This window comes from Ictalurus punctatus, chromosome 14 (assembly GCF_001660625.3).
Source record: "Ictalurus punctatus breed USDA103 chromosome 14, Coco_2.0, whole genome shotgun sequence".
Lineage (NCBI taxonomy): Eukaryota > Metazoa > Chordata > Actinopteri > Siluriformes > Ictaluridae > Ictalurus > Ictalurus punctatus.
In genome coordinates this window covers 14,815,299-14,834,722 of record NC_030429.2, presented here as the reverse complement: position 1 = coordinate 14,834,722, position 19,424 = coordinate 14,815,299, and the positions used below count along the sequence as shown (strand labels likewise).

Genomic DNA, 19,424 nt, shown 5'->3' with positions numbered 1-19,424 from the left:
AAGGAATGTGCCTGTTCAGCAACAATACTCAAGTAGACTGTGGCATTCAAGAGATAACTGATCGGTATTAACGGGCCCAAAGTGTGCCAAGAAAACACACCCCACACTATTACACCACCTCCACCAGCCTGGACTGTTGACACTATGCTGGTTGGGTCCTTGGATTCATGATGTTGGTACCAAATTGTGACCCAACCATCTCTGTGCCTCAGCAGAAATCGAGATTCATCAGAACAGGCTATGTTTTTCCAGTTTTCATCTGTCCAGTTTTGGTGAGCCTGTGCCCACTGCGGTCTCAGCTTTCTGTTGTTGGCTGACAGAAATGGATCCCGATGTGGTCTTCTTCTGTTGTAACCTGGTGCCTCAAGGTTCGACATGTGCATCCTGAGATGCTTTTCTGCTCAAGACAGTTGTATAGAGTGGTTATCTAAGTTACTGTAGCCTTTCTGTCAGCTCAGACCAGTCTGGCCGTTCTCCAACCTCTCATCACTGCATTTCTGTCCACAGAACTGCCACTCACTGGATGTATTTTCTTTATTGAACCATTCTGAGTAAATGCTACACAATTGTGTGAATGAGTAGATGTACAGAGATTCCTAACAAAGTGTTCGGTGAGTGTATGTTTTCAGTCTGTAAAATTAATTAGATGATTCATGTCAATGTGTCAGTTATTAATGGAAGAATTATTGCACTCTCAGGTGATTTATCGGTTGATTAAACATGGAAGTTTATGTAATCTTATCCATTGCATCTATCAAATTCTTCCTTGTGTTAAAATGGATATTGATACATGGTTCTCCTTTTGTACCTCGCATCCTGAGACCCCCTTGCATTTATTATGGCTCACAAAATCTTTGACAAAATGGAATTCTAAATGTGTTATTTGGGCATACTAATTATGAAAGGTAATAATTTATTTGCAATTTAATTATTTTACTGGCACAGTATTACAGTATATACATAGATGTAAACTGGTAAATGCTAAACCCATTTTTCTGTCTTTTTTTGGGGGGGTGGGGTGGGGGTGGTGTGACATGCTATATTCAAACATTAACTACCTCATGCTACAAGAAAGCAGGAATTAAAACATGAAATCTTCCAAATAATATAATCTTGAATTTTCATTATGTGCTTCAGATTTGATTTATTTGTTTTTGATATTTTACCTATGTTTTTATTTTGTACGCATGTCTGTATTTGTAGACTCCCCTAGCGTTGATTTGTTTACATTACATTGTTTACATTAGTGTCTATGTATACTGTGTGTGTGTGTGTGTGTATGTATGTATGTATGTATGTATGTATGTATATTTATTTATTTATTTATTTATTTATTTTAACCTTTGCTTTATTTAAGTACAAATAAAATGTATTACAGCACCATCACTAGGTCTATATCTCAAATGGATCTGTATTTCTTACACAAGTGCACCACATGTAAAGGGTGTGAAATAAGCGTTTACACGCCCTGCGTAGTGTACTTGATATCCAATAGGTGGCTGTTTGGCCGAGTGGGCGTGGTCTCGTGAGGATTTTTTTTATTGGAGCGACTTCATCCTACTTCCTACAGAAGCTCGACGCACACTTATCACTCTGTCCGCCTTTGTATTCGACTGACTTTAGAAATAATCTCTCGACGAGGTCTAGCACCGCCGAAATCTGCTCATCATGGGGCTGACCAATGATCCGAACTACAAGAAACTGGAGCAATGGTACAAATCCAACGGTGCAACCTTGAACATGAGGGAGATGTTCGATGAGGACAAGGACAGATTCTCAAAATTCAGGTAAATCCATACAGAGTGGAAATTACTCCTGAAATACTGATGTAACGTGGAGGTAAAGGTGTGAATATAGTATTAATAAGGTGGCATCTGAAAGCGCTCTTTGTTATCTGGACTTTGATGTCGCACAGGATTGCAACACAGGGCCAGTAGTGCAATCATACTGCCACAGATCCGGCTAACGAGTCTGTCCTCGCATTGCAACAACTATGTAGAATGTAGAAATAACTGTGTGTGTCTTTCCGTCCCTCCCTTAATCAAGTTGTCTTGACCTGCATTAACCAGCGTTAGCGGATGCTAAGCTAGAAAGCCAGTATCTAGCTGAGCAGTGTGCAAGGTCATTGAGTTTTCAAACATACTCACTGACTGGAATTATATAATTACGCCCGAGCTCGTGCACCGCGACAAATGAAGCATTTTAGGCCAATATTACCGAGCCTCATCTAACTGCGCTGGTTTGTTATTTTTGTGGTGTGAGTAGACGTTTTATATGGAAGCAGGAGCAACACTGGCCCGCTCATTGGTGTGTGTGTGTGTGTGTGTGTGCGTGCGTGCGCGCGCGCGCGTTGGTAACAGAGCTACGTGTGAAACTGCACGCACCCCGAGTTTAGTCGTTCAGGCAGATTTTAAATATTTCATAGCAAAACTCCGAACATTTAGAGTCTGTATTTAGTTCCTGTCGAGTTATCTGAACTCGGTGTATTGCTTACAAATGAATAAAATCCGCCGCTAGTCGCTGCTGAGATTGTGATACACGTCACGTACCTAAGCTGGGAGCTTGAACAGGATGGCCAGAGCAATAATTTTGGCTCTCTGAAAGGTTCCCCTTTCTGTTCCACCGACGGTTTATTTCCAGATTAGCCACTCTGGGCCTCCTGGCTACTCAGGGACCTTGAAATTGTCCTCATCTTCTTCACTATGTTAACACTTACATACTGTTTAGGGCGTAAGCAAGCATCTTAATGAATGGTGATTCTTACGGCATAAGAGGGTAATATGGCAACAAGTATCATGTATCCATGTATGTGTAATGTTGCCTTGGTTTTGCTAACAAAAAAAAGTGGCAACAGAAATAGTAACCTTCAGTAACTCTTTTATCCTGGTCATGCTCATGGCCTGTTACTCTCAGGAACACTAGGCATGAGGTAGGTATCCACACTAGCTGAGACCCCAGTCCATTTCAGATCATTATGCGCACACACATTCACATCTGGGGCAAATTCACCTGTTGGCATGTTTTTGGGAAGAAACCAGAAGCAACCTATGACAAGATGAGAACCATACAAACAGTAACCTGAGCTTGGGATCGAATTGGGGACCCTGGAGCTTTGAAGTGCTCATTAAATAACTTCACAAATGAATGAGCTGGCATCTCATCCACAGTGTATTCCCGCCTCACACACAGTGTTCCCAGGATAAGTTCAGGATGCACTGCAACCCTGAGCAGGATAAAGTACAGACATCTGACGATAACCATGATTCTCAAAAATAAGTGTATTCTAATGTTAATATCTTGCATTACTTGTATCATATTATTGTTGTGTATATTTTAGAGATACTATCATATTGTTTTATATCTAAAATAGAAATAAGGCCATGCTTTTTAGTCTGTGCTGCTCTTTTTCTTCCCTAGCGTAACCCTTGAGACAGATGACGGAGATCTACTTTTGGATTATTCAAAGAATCTGATCACTGAAGATATTCTGAAGTTGCTGCTGGACATGGTACAGTCCATTTCCTGTTATTTCAACAGTCATCTAGTCAATGAAGGCTCATATATCTATCAGATGAGCTTTATGAATAAAGTGATTTGTTCATGTTAAATGTTTACATGGGTCAGAATTATGTTACATGAGATCAGAAGTGGTTTGTCTCTATTATACATCATTCTACTGCAGAGGCGAGAAGGCATTTTGGAGTGTGTTAAGGGGGGGGGTTTGTTTATATCAACTATCAGACCTCATCAGTCATAAAACCCATCTAGTGATCACAGTGCTAATGAGCTCCTACTTAATTCCCCCAGCACAGTTTTTGGCTTAATATCCTGCAGATGTTTCTATATCGCTAAATTGCTGGACAAATGTTACCCAGTTTCATATATAACAATCATATAATGTAATAAAGCATGTCATTTGTCTTGGCTGTTGTAACATTCAGTCATCATAGGGGGGAGGGGGGAGTTTTGGACAAAATGTCCAAAACTTGGAAGTCCCTTTAGACTAGAACTGGGAACTGGTGAGTGAATAGAATGTTCAGATAATAGTTCCGTCTAAGTACCCAAATGGAGGAAGACTATCAAATGTCCCAGAGCTATTAAGGACACAGACATATGTTTTAAGTTGCTATTAAATGCAGCCATCTCCAGAATTATTGGCACCCTTCATGAAATTAAGATAAATTAATTGGACGTGCAATAAATTATATTTTAATAGTAAACGTATGAGGAAACTTTATAGGTTTATTTGGTAAAACACTGTTGTTAAAACTTTCATCAAACCTTCCGTTGGAGAGAATTGCAGCATCAAGTTTGTAGATGAACCACTTCTCCTTTTCTTGTGTTTAAGCAAGTGGACTGTCCAATGTACTAATATTACATAGGGTGTCTAGTTTTGCCATTCTAAAATAAATAAATAAACAAACAGACAAACAAATAAATAAATATTTAAAAAATACTTTTGAGAGAATATATTGTTTAAAAACATTTATTTTGTATGCTAATTATTTTTACTGGAAGAACGGTAAGCTGTTTCTTTTATTGCTTTTTCTCATTTTCATAAAGGGTGTCCGTATCATGCAATATCATGAACGTCACTTGCATTTCCAGTAAATTTGATCTGTAAACAAAAAAAGTCTTGTCTGTTTTTTCCCCTGTTCATTGTTAGGCGAGGTCAGTGGGAGTGGAGGCAGCCAGGGAGCGCATGTTTGCTGGAGAAAAGATCAACTTCACTGAGGTACTGTCAAAGATGCAGCTGAATCCCTCACAATAATATACGATTAGATGTCTTCATATTGTTAATTCTTAATTATTTTGTCAGCACTGAAATGTCCAAGATTCAGTTCTTAAAATTTGTACAGCAAGCATTTTTTAACTTTAATTATAAATTATATAACAAACCTTAACGGACACAGGGGTTTATTCTTAATTTATATTGTCTGTATTGTTCTCTGAAGCCTTGAACAGAGTGGGACCAGGATGTAATTCAGGAAAAAAACTCATGTTCTCAGTTTACCACAGCTAACATTTTAAGCTCGTCAAAACAATTTCATATGTTTCAGAAACTTTGTGTTTATTAAAGGTCTGTTAGATAAGCATTTACCAATGTTAGATTCAAGAAATATAAAATATACATTTGTAATCAAAATTATTCAACCCCCATTGTAAATCAGGCTTATTGTCTAAAATTTACGGACTTTCAGCTGTTTGCAATAAATAAATCAAACAAAAATAATTTAAATAGTTCCACACGACCAATGCTTCAAGTGGTTTCCCCAAATTCAACTGAAAATGCAACTTATAATGACTTCTCCAGTTTCAAAATTATTCAACCTCCTGAATAGAATCCCTCACAACAGCACAAATACGTAAAGCAATACGTAAAGCAAGTGCTGTCTCGAGCACACCTGATGTAATTAATCAAGGGCTTCATTAGTTGCACTGGGTGTGCTTGAGCTGGAATACATGAAATACTTGAACTGGCTATGGGCAGAAAATACATTAAATACCTTGTCGGTGTAGAAAAAGGAAGCTATCAATGGCTGCAACCAGATTTCTGAGAAGGCAGGTTGTGAAAAACCCTTGAGTGACTGCAAAAGACCTGCAGCAAGACTTGGTGGAAACAGGCACTGAGGTTTCAGTGAGCACATTAAGGCGCATACTAAAAGCAGAAGGTTTCCATGCCAGAACTCCAAGAACATCCTCTGGTGCCGGAAACCTGCAGCGTGTGGAAGGCATGATGGATTCATGGAAGTATCAGGAAATCCTAAGAGAAAACTTCATGCTGTCTGTGAGGAAGCTGAAGCTTGGCCATCATTGGACCTTCCTATCAGGACAGTTATCCCAAGCATACCTCAAATTCCACCAAGGTTTGGTTGCAAAAAAAGTCCTAAAAGATTCTACAGGGCCATCACAGTCACCTGACTTGAACCCCATAGAAAATCTCTGGTGGTATATGAAGAAGGCGGTTGCAGCGCACAAACCCAAGAATATTACTGAACTGGAGGCCATTGCTCATGCGGAATGGCTAAGATTCCTTAGGAATGCTGCCAGAAGCTATGTATCTCATTTGCAGCAGGTCATAACATTTTGAGAATAAACCTGATTTGCAATGGGGGTTGTGCGTGTGTGTGTGTGTGTGTGTCTGTCTGTCCGTAACTACAATTTAATTATACTGTAACTAAAAGCAACATGAAAAGCGGTCATATTTTCTGCTGAACTTGAGGGCATGTCAGATTGTGTATTGCGTCTGATTAATAAAATGAATGAAAACAAACTTTACTGTCCTCTCATTTAACTGCTTAGTATCATTGAGTGGTGACTGACTTGATCATCCATTTAGGATGGAGTTTTCCTAGTGAAGCTCTGAAAGATCAGATCAACTCTGTAGTATTTTTCCATTTATAACATTGTGAGAGTTTATTATATAAACATGGCAAACGTCAGGCACTGTAGTCTAGCGTGTCAGTTGCCCACCTGCAAGTAATGAGTACTCGCCAAAGAGGCTGAGTGAGCAGGAAAGAAGTCACATTAGTTTCTGAGCCTAACTTAAGCAGATGGCAGATTCTACTTTGGTAGCATTGATGTCACTTGGACCAAATATAGTCCCTACCAATTCTAATTGTTCAGAAGAAAACGGCAAAAAAGAGGCAGACATCTCTTAACTTAAAAAAAACAAACAAACAAACAAAAAATCATCATTGTGCTGCTGGTTGTAAATTCACCACAGAAGGTATAGATAACGGTAAGAAGCAAATTATGAAAATGCAACTGAGACTTTGATTTTTCCCCTTAGATGAGTAGAGAGTAGATGCTCTCTTTGTGCCTCGCCTTTCCTCATTTTATTGTGCATAAGGAGATACCAATAAATTGAATAATCACAAAGCACAATTAGTAGACATTAATCCTGAGTCGTGTATGTGACTAGGGCCGAGCTGTCCTTCATGTTGCCCTGAGAAACCGTGCTAACACCCCTGTCCTGTTGGATGGAAAAGATGTCATGCCTGAGGTGAACCGAGTCCTGGAGAAAATGAAGGGTTTCTGCCACGTGAGTAATTTCTCATTTTATTCTTTTGCAAAATGCATGAGATACAAATGCTAGCTGTGTTAACATGTCTGTGTATTTTTGCAGAGAGTGCGCAGTGGAGTGTGGAAAGGCTTCAGTGGTAAAGCCATTACCGATGTTGTGAACATTGGCATTGGTGGATCTGACCTGGTGAGTGGAGCTGACTGTGAAAATCATCAAACTGTCACCAAATTATTACTGAAACATTTAGCTGGTCTAATGGCTACTGTTAATCGAATGTAGTTTACTTTAACAATGTGTATGAATAATGTGGATCACATTTGTGTCTGCCAGGGTCCACTGATGGTGACTGAGGCTCTGAAGCCATATTCTAAAGGTGGCCCAAATGTCTGGTTCGTTTCCAACATCGATGGGACGCATATGGCTAAGACTTTGGCTCAGCTGAATCCAGAAACCACACTTTTTATTATTGCATCCAAGGTTGGTCTCAACACCTCTAACCTCTGGGTCGTACGGCATGCTTTTGTGGAGCTTGTCGATAATATGGAGTTTGAAGTATGGCTTTTAGTCGTATGATCTAGCACAGTGGACATGGCATCATTAATTGACAGCCTCAAAAACTGTCAGGTACACAGAGAAAAGTCATTTGTTGAAATATTCATGAAGCAAACACCATTTGTTTTATTAATCAGCCTTAATATTAGCATAAATAAACTGACATTATAATAGAACTGAGAGCCCATTTATTCAGTGTTGTATGGAGTAAGTGGAGAACTTGGGCTGTACTCACACTAGGCTATCTGTACCTTGCCCAGGCATGTTTGACCCCCCAAGTCCAGTTCATTTGACTAATGTGAAAGCCCGGCCCGGTTGAAGTTGTGGGCTCGGGCACGTTTCAGTTGGATTTGCAGGGTATGCACTTGGTGTGATCGCAAACCGTGAAAGAGCATCCAACTCGAAACGTGACATCAGTGATGCAACTGTTCCGTTTAACAGCATGGTCGGGTTTGTAACGGGTCTGGTTCTCGCCTTATTGATGAACAGGAATTGTAGTCTTCCATTAAAGCTGACAATTCATCCCTCAATGTCAGCTGCCTCCGTTAAAAACCTTTTGATACGTGCAGTATGATTAAATGCAAATTGCTGTGAAGTGAAAACTCCAAATAATCCGCTAAGTAAGTAAAGTTACAATGATGGACTCCATTGTGATGTGCGAGAGTGAATGAATGAATGCCTTTTTATTGTCACTATACACATGTACAATGAAATTAAGAGCCACTACTTTTTGTTCCGTGCAAACATATACATTCAATACACAAGAAGAATAAACAGATAATACACAGATAAATAAATAAGATAAATAAACAAAATAAATAAACAAGATATACAATATATGCAAGATATATGCACGATAGATAGATATTAGGGTGGATGGCGGAGGTACTATGAAATGCACAGTTTGAGACAATATATACATATGCTGTGGACTCAGTACATGTGTTTGTTTATCATGGTAATAGCTTTTGGGAAGAAACTATTCTTAAATCTGCTAGTCCTTGTTTTGATGCACCTGTAACGTCTCCCTGAGGGCAACAGATTGAACAGATCAAAGCCAGGGTGAGAACTGTCCTTAATGATAGTTTTTCCTCTGCTGAGGCAATGGGAAGTATAAATATCCATCAGGGAGGGGAGAGGGCAGCCAATGATCTTCTGTGCTGCTCTTACTACCCTCTGAAGCCTTTCCCTGTCTGCTGCGGTGCAGCTACCATACCACACCGTGATACAGTATGTCAGCAAGCTCTCGACGGACGAGCGGTAGAAGATCAGCAGCAGATTGGAGTCCAGATTGTACTTCCTGAGAACCCTCAGGAAGTGTAGCCGCGTTTGAGCCTTCTTGATGACCGCTGTGATGTTGTCCGTCCAGGAGATGTTAGCAGAGATAAGGACGCCAAGAAACCGGACGGTGTGGACCTTCTCTACACACTCCCCATTGATGAAGAGGGGGGCCAGCTCCGTGTTGTGTTTTCTGAAGTCTACAATAAGTTCCTTGGTTTTCTTGGTGTTTAGAGTCAGGTTGTTCTTTGAACACCAGGCTGCCAAGTTTAGGACTTCCTCTCTGTAGGCTGCCTCCTCTCCTTTTGAGATAAGTCCGACCACTGTGGTGTCGTCAGCAAACTTGATAATAATATTATTGTTGTAGACTGGTCTACAGTCATATGTGTAGAGACAGTACAGGAGGGGGCTCAACACACAGCCCTGTGGAGAACCTGTGCTCAACGTGCGAGTGGAGGAGAGGTGGGGCCCGAGTCTCACTGTCTGGAACCGGTTGGTCAGAAAGTCCTTTATCCAGGCACACGTGAGGCGGGGGAGACCAAGGGTGACCAATTTGGTGACGAGAATGTCCGGAATTATTGTATTAAAAGCCGAACTGTAATCCACAAAAAGCATCCGTACGTAGCTCTGTTGCTGCTCAAGATGTCTCAACACGTAGTGAACAGCTACGGCGATAGCATCCTCTGTGGATCTGTTTGCACGATAAGCAAATTGAAAAGGATCGAAATCTGGGGGGAGGTAGTCCTTGATGTGCTGAAGAACCAATCTCTCAAAGCACTTCATGATAACTGGAGTGAGGGCTACAGGACGATAATCATTCAGGCTAGTGGTGGGCGATTTCTTTGGCACTGGAATGATTGTGGCTGATTTTAGGCAGGACGGGATGACTGCTTGGGCCAGGGAGAGATTGAAAATTCTGGTAAAGATGTGGGCAAGCTGGTGGGCACATGATCTGAGCACGTTACCAGGTACACCGTCTGGGCCAGCAGCCTTCCTGGGGTTCACTGCCAGAAACATCCGTCTAACATCGTGTTCCCTCACAGTAAGTAGAGTGGTGCAGGAACCAGAAGGGGATGGAGGCAGGGCTGGACTGGTACGGGGGCCAGATGAGGGTGCAGGTGGGGCTGGAGCAGATGAGTGCTGTTGTTGTGATGTTTCAAAGCGAGCGAAGAAGCAATTTAGCTCTTCTGCCAGAATCGCACTCAGGACTCCTGTTGTCGCCTCACGGCCTCTGTAGTTTGTGATGTTCTGTATACCCTGCCACACCTCCCGTTTATTTTTGCTGGACAGGTGGGACTCTATGCTCCTCTTATAGGCCGCCTTAGCTTCCTTAATACCGCCTTTCAGGTTGGCACGGGCAGCTCTGTACAGAGCTCTATTACCAGACCTGAAGGCAGCGTCGCGGGCTTTGAGTAGTGTGCAGACCTGTTTGGTCATCCATGGTTTCTGGTTTTGGAAAACCCGGATGTTTTTTTCCACAGTCACATTTCCGATACAGAACTTGATGTAGTCCAGTACCGTTCCTGTTAATGTTTCTAGCTCTTGATGTTCAAACAAATCCCAGTCTGTCTGTTCGAAGCAGTCCTGTAGTTTGCAGAATGCATCATCAGGCCAGGTGGTAACAGTCTTTATAGTGGTCGTGACACTGCGTCTGAGGGGTGTGTAGGCAGGGGAGAGCAGGAGGGAGAGATGGTCTGATTGGCCGAGGTGGGGGAGAGGTATGGCTCTATACGCGTGCTTGATGTTGGAGTAAACATAGGAGAGCCGTGAGCCGCAGCAACGGTGTGCGCCGCCATCTTGGTTGCCAATATTACCAATATTAGAGAGTGCTTTTCTTCCTGTTTTCTTCAAAACAAAAAGTAGTATTGTAATGACGTAAGCATGCTCCGGGCGGAACGTTAATTACTGCAGTGTGATTGCAGGCCAACGGAGGAGTGGGGAGGGGGACCAATCATGCTTGGGCACGGTACAAGGCAACCGGGCCTAGTGCGAGTACGCCCTTAGATAGCACAGATGGTAATTTGCTTGAATTAGCTACTTGTACATGGGACATTAAATTTTGGACATAAAATAGCTGATCTCACCTTTAATGATAAACTTAATGCAGGTCATTTTTTTTTAAAAAAACATATGAGTAATAGAAAAGATCTGCATGAGAAATTTTAAGTAAAAAAAAAACCTTTTGTAATCACCCCCACTCCCACCCCTGTCTGTCATCTGTCTGTTATCTGGGCAGGCAACAAGACCGCCAACCAGAAAGCTCCATCTCTCACATTCAGGAGTTTTAGCCTAGGTATGGTTTGGGGGTGTGGCTTTGGCAAGAACAGTAAAGGAAGACTATGTAATGGTTTGGGTTTTGAGTTTCCACACTGAACAAACAAGTTTCAAAACTTTGGTAAATGTCTGCCAAAATTGATGATATTCAAGTATCTATGTTCAGGCACGAAACTGTGTAACAAAGCAAACTTCCTCCTTTTTTCATATGGATAGGTTCCTTACATTTAAACATGACAAACAAACAAAAAAAAACCTCTTTTGAATCATGTCAGTACCAAGTGTAACAAGTTGCTAAAAATCAAAGGAATATTCTCATCACTGTGAATTCAAGAAGTCAGACTTTTGGCACATTTTCATATTTTGTTTTCTTGAGTCAGTGTTGCTTGATGTTATTGAGGAGTTAGCAGAGGTCGATGGACAGCGAAATTTGTCCATTTTAATGCTGTGCTCCTATGATAGTACAGTGTGTCAGGATCGAGAACAACATTAAAATAGCAGGCACACCCTTATTTGAAATGTGGCTTGTCTGAATGCAACTCCTTGTAACGTTTCAAAATGCGTAGTAGCACACAATCCGTCTTTATACTCAGTGACAAATGCAATATTAATTTGCTGAGTAAACCAGTTTCTCTCTCTAAACCAAGTAACCCCATGTTGTGACCCCTGGTCTGGGAACGCCTATTTTAAACATTTTGGCACAAAGCACAGCAAGTTTTTAGTTTATTAAAAAAGTGTGCAATAAAAGTGTTTAGATTTTGTTCACTTGCTCACCTCGGCTCTTATCAGCACCTGGGCAGAGTGTGTAGCAAAGCTAGCGAAAGATATAAAGCGAACACATTGTGTAACTGTTTAAACTCTGCACTCAGTGGCCTTGATACAGTATTCACAAATTCTCATGTGTCATTTTGAAATGTCAAGATTCAAATGCTCAAAAGTGTTTGTCTTTTCTAGACTTTCACTACTCAGGAGACCATCACTAACGCAGAGTCTGCTAAGGAATGGTTCCTGAAGACTGCGCAGGATGTGAGTGTCCTGACTCTAATACTTTCTGCAGTCTGTACGTGCTGCAAGGTTCTGCGTTGACACAGTAATTTGGTTTATTTTGCAGGCTTCTACAGTGGCCAAACATTTCGTGGCTCTCTCCACCAATGGGGTGAGTCAGTCATTCATTCAGAAACTACTTGCAGTACTAATGTGTCTTTATGGCCAATAAATTACTAATTGTTACGTTTCTTCTTCTTCTTCTTTAGCCCAAAGTGAGAGACTTTGGCATCGACACTGAGAACATGTTTGAGTTCTGGGATGTGAGTATGTCACACTGATACATTTAACTAAAATGGAGCCTTGTGTTAAAAACAAAACCTGGAGGAGTGACTTGCTGCACGCAGTGTCCCTGACCCAGCATGATATTAGTGATTTACTGAGTGACAGCTTTGTTCATTGCATGATTTCTTGCAAAATGCCATGCCTTATAATAAGGAAATGTAGAGCTACTTAACAGTGTGCTTGTTCCTTTTAGTGGGTTGGTGGGCGCTATTCGCTGTGGTCGGCTATTGGTTTGTCTATCGCTCTGCACGTAGGTATGTCAGCTCGTGAATGATGTCTCAATGTTGTTTGGAGTTAGGATCAACTATATGTGACTAATTTAATGAATGATTTAATAGTAGCCTGCATTGTTGAGTTTTTTTTGTTTGTTTGTTTGTTTGTTTGTTTGTTTGTTTGTTTTTAATTTTTTTCTTTTTCTGCAGGTTTCGACAACTTCGAGCAGCTTCTAGCCGGTGCCCACTGGATGGTGTGTACTTTACATGTCTTTCTTTACAAGTTTAGAAATGTACAAATTTGTAACATGGTCTCTTCTGTAGTTTTAGTCTGGCCTGCTTTTTTAAACATATTGGATTTTATTCTGCAACCTTAATTAGAGTAGCTGAATTTAGTTATTTGAGAACTGGGTACTCTCATGTTGCCTGGAAAAATGTTGAAACAAACCTTTTTGAAATTTGAATCCATGATCAGTAAGTCAACACTGGCCTAATAAAGTTATGGGGCCCTGGAGAGGTCACTAAAAGATTTCTTTTGTTCACACAATGCAGTAAAAGATACCAATCAGGTTTATTTATCCTCTCAATTTGTTGATATAATTGAACCTATGTTTCAGTTCATTTGTGCATGTAAGTCTCTCTGTTTTGGTCCCATGTCATAGATGGGAATTCAGAATATTAATGCGTGTGATGTGTAGTCCAATCTATATTATGCCAGAATGTCTCAAACCACATTTCCATGCCTAAGTACACTTTAATTAAATCTCTATCCATAGCAGAGCAATTTAAAATTGCACTTCTTTAAACTGGGTTATAACCTGCTTATCCACTGAATCATGCTGATTTCTTTAGATGAGAGCAAAAAAAATTTACCAAAATGTAGCCACAATTTTATTAATTCATAAACTTGCAAACAAAAGAATTAGAGCCTGAAAAAAGTAAATAATTGGCACAGGTTGCAATTTTGTGACTTTATGTATGTACAAGGTATGTGTGTGTATGCGTGTGTGTGTGTGTGTGTATGTGTATGTATATATATATATATATATATATATATATATATATATATATATATATATATATATATATATATATAATATATATATATATATATATTTATATATATATATATTTATATATATATATATATATTTATTTATATATATTTATATATATATTTATTTATATATATATATATATATATACATACACACACACGCATACACACACATACCTTGTACATACATAAAGTCACAAAATTGCAACCTGTGCCAATTATTTACTTTTTTCAGGCTCTAATTCTTTTGTTTGCAAGTTTATGTAAATATATATATATATATATATATATATATATATATATATAATATATATATATATATATATATATAATATATATATATATATATATATATATATATATATATATATATATATATATATATATATATATATATATATATTTTTTATATATATATTTATATATATATATTTTTATATATATATTATAATATAATATACACACACAGTATACACAGTAACTCGGCAGTTAAATGCATATGAATAACAGGGTCTTGGTTTGTTTCAGCTCCTCATCTTGACTCTACTTTATAGAGTTAAGGGGGGAAAAAAACAATCAACAATAAGAAGCACTGCCTGTGTACTGAAAACCTTTGAATTTACAACCGTGTTACTGTTTTCTCCATCATCCAGGATAAGCACTTCTGCTCAGCTCCACTGGAGAAGAATGTTCCTGTGCTGCTTGCCTTGCTGGGTATCTGGTACATCAACTTCTTCCAGGCTGAGACTCATGCCATGTTGCCCTATGACCAGTACATGCACCGCTTTGCAGCTTACTTCCAGCAGGTCAGTTACGTAAAAACCCACAATGTGTGAAACACAAGCAGTTGCATTTCATCATGCAGAATGCTGAGTGGAAATGCTGGTTTTGTGAGTTTTGTAGAACAATGTTTTATTGATGCCGTTTTGTAAGTATTTTTGCAGTGTCATGTGTAATCGATGCCTGGTGTTTATAGGGTGACATGGAGTCTAATGGAAAGTACATCAGTAAGAATGGAACTCAGGTGAATTACCACACAGGGCCCATCGTTTGGGGAGAACCCGGGACAAATGGCCAGCATGCTTTCTACCAGCTCATTCACCAAGGTACATAATAAGGGCTCTGTGTCAAATCCTGCTCTGTGCATATTCTTGCGTTATACACTATGTACCTGAATATTTACATTATTTACTTAGCAGACACTTTTATCCAAAGTGACTTACAAATGAGGAAATGCAAGCAAAGGGATATATCAAGCGGAGAACAATACAAGTAGTACTACCATACAAGATTTATAATTGAGTTCTAGAGAAGCAAAGTGCATAGAGTAGAGGTGTAAGAGCCAGAATAAGGTGTTTTTTAAAGCCGAAAAGGACCCATGTCACGCCCCTCTTCATCTCCCTCTACATCTCCCTCCTCTGGCTTCCTGTAGCTGGACCGTAGCCGTCACTATTTCTGTCACTATTTTCAGAAAACAGCTAAAGACCCACCTCTTCCGTGAGCACGTACCTAATGCCTAAAACGCCAACCCCCTATTATACTAAAAAAAAAAAACACACATACTGTTACACCTCTACTCTGCACACTTTGCTTCTCTAGAACTCAATTATAAATCTTGTATGGTAGTACTACTCGTATTGTTCTCCACTTGATATATCGCTTTGCTTGTATTTCCTCATTTGTAAGTCGCTTTGGATAAAAGTGTCTGCTAAATTAATAAATGTAAAAGGATAATGTGGGGCTGGCAGGTTAGGAGTTAGGTAAGTGTTAAAGGAAGAGGTGGGTCTTTAGCTGTTTTTTGAAAATAGTGACCAATTCTGTGTCCGGATTGAGGTTGGAAGTTCATTCCACCACTGAGTTAGAGTGAAGGTTCTGGAAAGGGACCTTGAGCCACGCTGAGTAGGTATTACTAAGCATCGGTCGTTAATCGATCACGGATTGCATGAGGGAACGTAAACCTTCAGGAGAGTGTTGAGGTAGGAGGGTGCTGTTCCAGACAAGGTCTTGTACGTGAGCATCAAGGCCTTGAATTTGAACATCTAGTACCACAAATATTTTAGGGTAGAATGTCTGGAATTTGCTGTTGATGTTTTGAGCTAAACTGAAATAACAGATTACTGTGAGTAACTCGCAAGACCGAATAGCACCAAAACTGCCTCCACAAGAATACAAGTGTTTGTTTACATTCGGCATAAACCTTTGCTCTGAATTGGTCTGTATTAATGCACATCATTCTCTGTTGGTTCCTCAGCCATTTTAAACCTCACCACCCCATGGTGCCCTTTCTGCTCTACAGTATATAGAGAAGAAAGCAAATCTGTTTCGAATTCTGCAGTTTATTTAGTCAGTAGTTCTACTATATCATCCAGATATTAATAGTACTTTATCTATCTATCTATCTATCTATTTATTTATTTATTTATTTATGTATTTATTTATTTAACTCCTCAGTGTGAACACTAAAAGTAAGCAATGTGAGACCTGGTTTAAGGTTTCATTCCCCAGTACAAATTGAGCTGTATTAGTATTATCATTATCATTATCATTTTATTTTTATTTATTTATTTATTTATTTATTTTTACTTCTGCAGATGATCTGCACCAAAGTTGAATATTAGTCCCTGAATTTCACAACATTTAACATTAAATGCACATTAGCATATGTTCTGTATAGTAAGAAAATATGCAATAAAAGATGACCAGGCATGCTAATCAACAGATTAGTGATTCCCAGAAAATGATTTTTCCTATAGCAGCATGCCCCGAAGTTTTCACTGCAGCAATTTGCCAATGATTACCTTTTCTTTCTTGTTTTTTTTTTTTTGTTTTTTTAAAGCAGTTTACAATTACATTTAATGTTGTGGAATGTCCACGAAACGAGTTAGTTTCTGTTATTACTTGCAGCTATTATACATGGATTTATATACTGATAGCTTAAATATAAAAACATGCAGCTTGTCAAGAAGTCAGAAAGTGCAACATTCTCTGTCTCATCACTTTACAGCATTACAAAGTGCTGACACTGGACACTGTAAATGTTAAATAAACATCTCCTAACAGAAACTGATTTTTTAACTTTGTGTGTGTTTTTCTCGTCCTGGGGCATGAAAGCCTTCTTTTAATCTGATGGGTTATCTAATTTTTTTTGTAGGGACTCGTATGATTCCAGCTGACTTCCTCATACCTGCTCAATCTCAGCATCCAATCAGAGATAATCTGCATCATAAGGTATGCATTCAGAATGAATTCCATGTGTGATGGAAATAATGAAGCACAAATGAGACTGAAATATTTGCTAGAAGTCCAGTGACTAAAAAAAACCCAAAAACAATTCTGTGCAGATGACCCTCACAATGTTGTAAACCTTCATCACAAATCGAATATTACGTACTTTAGAACAGTATTGAGATGTGCTGTGCATTTTATCACTGTATTGGATTTTCTGCTTGTTTCAGATCTTGATGGCCAACTTCCTGGCTCAGACTGAGGCTCTGATGAAGGGAAAGACACCAGACGAAGCCAGAAAGGAGCTGGAGGCTGCTGGCATGAGTGGTGATGCTCTGGAGAGTCTCCTGCCACATAAAGTATTCCAAGGAAACAAGCCAAGCAACTCCATCATTTTCAAGAAGCTGACTCCTTTCATGCTTGGCACTCTGGTTGGTAAGTGCTGAACATGGTGGTAGGCGTACTGTGGGTGTCGTTATATTATATGCTGCTATTATCTTGTTACTTAGAAGCGTTTCACTAATCGTATGTGTTTTGGGTGTATACGTTTGTATAACCCAGGATAAAATGAAGAGGACAAAAAAATTTGGTTTGTTTTACAGTTGCTCTTCATTATCACAAAGTAACAAAATGGGCAAATGGTATTATTTATTTATTTTTATAAAAGATTTCAGTTCAAAACTTAGTTTTCCTTTTTTGAAATTGATATAAATAACTGATAACTTGGATGGCCGCTATATAATAGTCATTACATTTAATGTGTTTTTGTATTTTTAGCCATGTATGAGCACAAAATCTTTGTGCAAGGTGTGATGTGGAATATCAACAGTTATGACCAGTGGGGGTGAGTAATAACATTTCCTAAATGTACTCTGAAAGGACTTACAGCATGTGAAAATGACCATTATAAACCTCAGTACCGCACCCTCTCCAAAGTCCAAAGGCTATAATAAAATGGGAGCGAGGGAGCAGTAGGGTATGCTATTGAACTGTCTTTTAGTGACGAACAGTCTAAAAGAATGCTGTGATCTGTCCTTAGTGTGGAGCTGGGTAAACAGCTGGCGAAGAAGATTGAGCCTGAGCTGCAGGACGATTCTGAGGTCCACACTCATGACTCCTCCACCAACGGACTTATCGGCTTCTTCAAGAAAAATCGTGCATGAATTGCTCAGTCAGACCTTCTGCCGCACCTCTCTGATGGAATCATTGGACTACATATTAAAGCCCTGATGTAGTCTAGGCTTAATTCAAGAGGAATAGCACTTTTCCTATGTGACAGTTGTCTATTTGATAGTGTTTGTGCATTGTGAGATTTGACTGTACACATCTGCCTGTTCTAACCTGTAAAAGAAATCTCCATTCTTGTATGCAATGCACAGTCTGTAATGCTGGAACCCCCCCCCCCCTTCTACATGCTTTGCCATCTGTCATCTTGGGCTGAACCAGCTGGTCAAAATAAAGATCTATTTATCACTTTGTTGCTTTGTGTGTTTTGGTGATTAAAATGTTTTGAATAACTATTAAACACTTTTAATTTGTGCTTATTTAAATCATGCTCATGCCCTGAGTCTAAGTAATTATATCTATATCTAAAAATAAAACATGCCATAACAAGGGCCTCTTAAGGCGAGTCAAGGTGCATTCACAAATACATTGATTTTATCGTTGCAAGTCATAAACCAGTTTTCTTGCTGGAAAAACAACCATTCTGGAGCGAGAGCGATCTTAGATAAAATTTGCCAGTGTTTTTTTCGGTTATCAGACCCACATCCAGCTGCTTTACCGTGGTTCCACCCATCAGCGGACCTCCAGACAGCATGCACGTTCAAACTTTGATTTCAGTCAAGGTAAAGCAATAATTTGACATTTTAAAATGTCATGTAAACGCTTTAGTCTGACTGAAATCAAACCTCTGAAAGACACCTGACTCAAGCCTGTTGGTCAGGGAGTGATCCACACGCCACACAGCTTACTGATTAAATGTGACTTTTTTATTATTTTTTTTTATTTTAAATGATTCTGAGCATTATCCCTGTTACAGGCTGTTTTCTGTCTCTCACACACACGCACTGCAGATCAACACCGACAGAAAGAGCCACTAGTCCACTACAGTCTCACTGGCTTTACATTAAAAATAGGAAGTATTGAACAGAAGTATCAAAAGTGAGTTGTGAGGTGTAGTTTTGTAATATCAGTTGAAATATTTGTGATTTTTTTAAAATGAGATTTTATTACTAATAAATAGATAATATATTTCCCCATTGTGGATGACAGTTTGAATTATTGGCTTAATCTTGAGCAACAATTAAAAAAGGGGTGAAACAAAAAGATTTTTTCCTTAATGGTATTATATTACCTACATGTCTTCTCATTTCCCTCTCTCTATTTCAATTTTCCAGTTTCAATTTTAATCATGCCTTTATTTAAAAAACAATATTGCCAAAGCTTTAATACAAAACAGATAATGACA

The 19,424-nt window shown here is 39.1% G+C and overlaps 1 protein-coding gene across 1 annotated transcript; it reads left to right on the top strand.

Moving 5' to 3' along the window:
- The first annotated feature begins 1,533 nt into the window (after positions 1-1,533).
- gpia (glucose-6-phosphate isomerase a) lies at positions 1,534-18,427 on the top strand. The gene is made up of 17 exons (XM_017485439.2): positions 1,534-1,787; positions 3,418-3,508; positions 4,667-4,735; positions 6,926-7,045; positions 7,130-7,213; positions 7,358-7,504; positions 12,086-12,157; positions 12,243-12,287; positions 12,385-12,438; positions 12,654-12,714; positions 12,883-12,926; positions 14,383-14,535; positions 14,706-14,835; positions 16,881-16,957; positions 17,185-17,389; positions 17,732-17,798; positions 17,994-18,427. The coding sequence occupies exons 1-17, from the start codon at positions 1,669-1,671 to the stop codon at positions 18,115-18,117; spliced, it is 1,662 nt and encodes a 553-aa protein (XP_017340928.1). The 5' UTR covers positions 1,534-1,668; the 3' UTR covers positions 18,118-18,427.
- Positions 18,428-19,424: the final 997 nt, after the last annotated feature.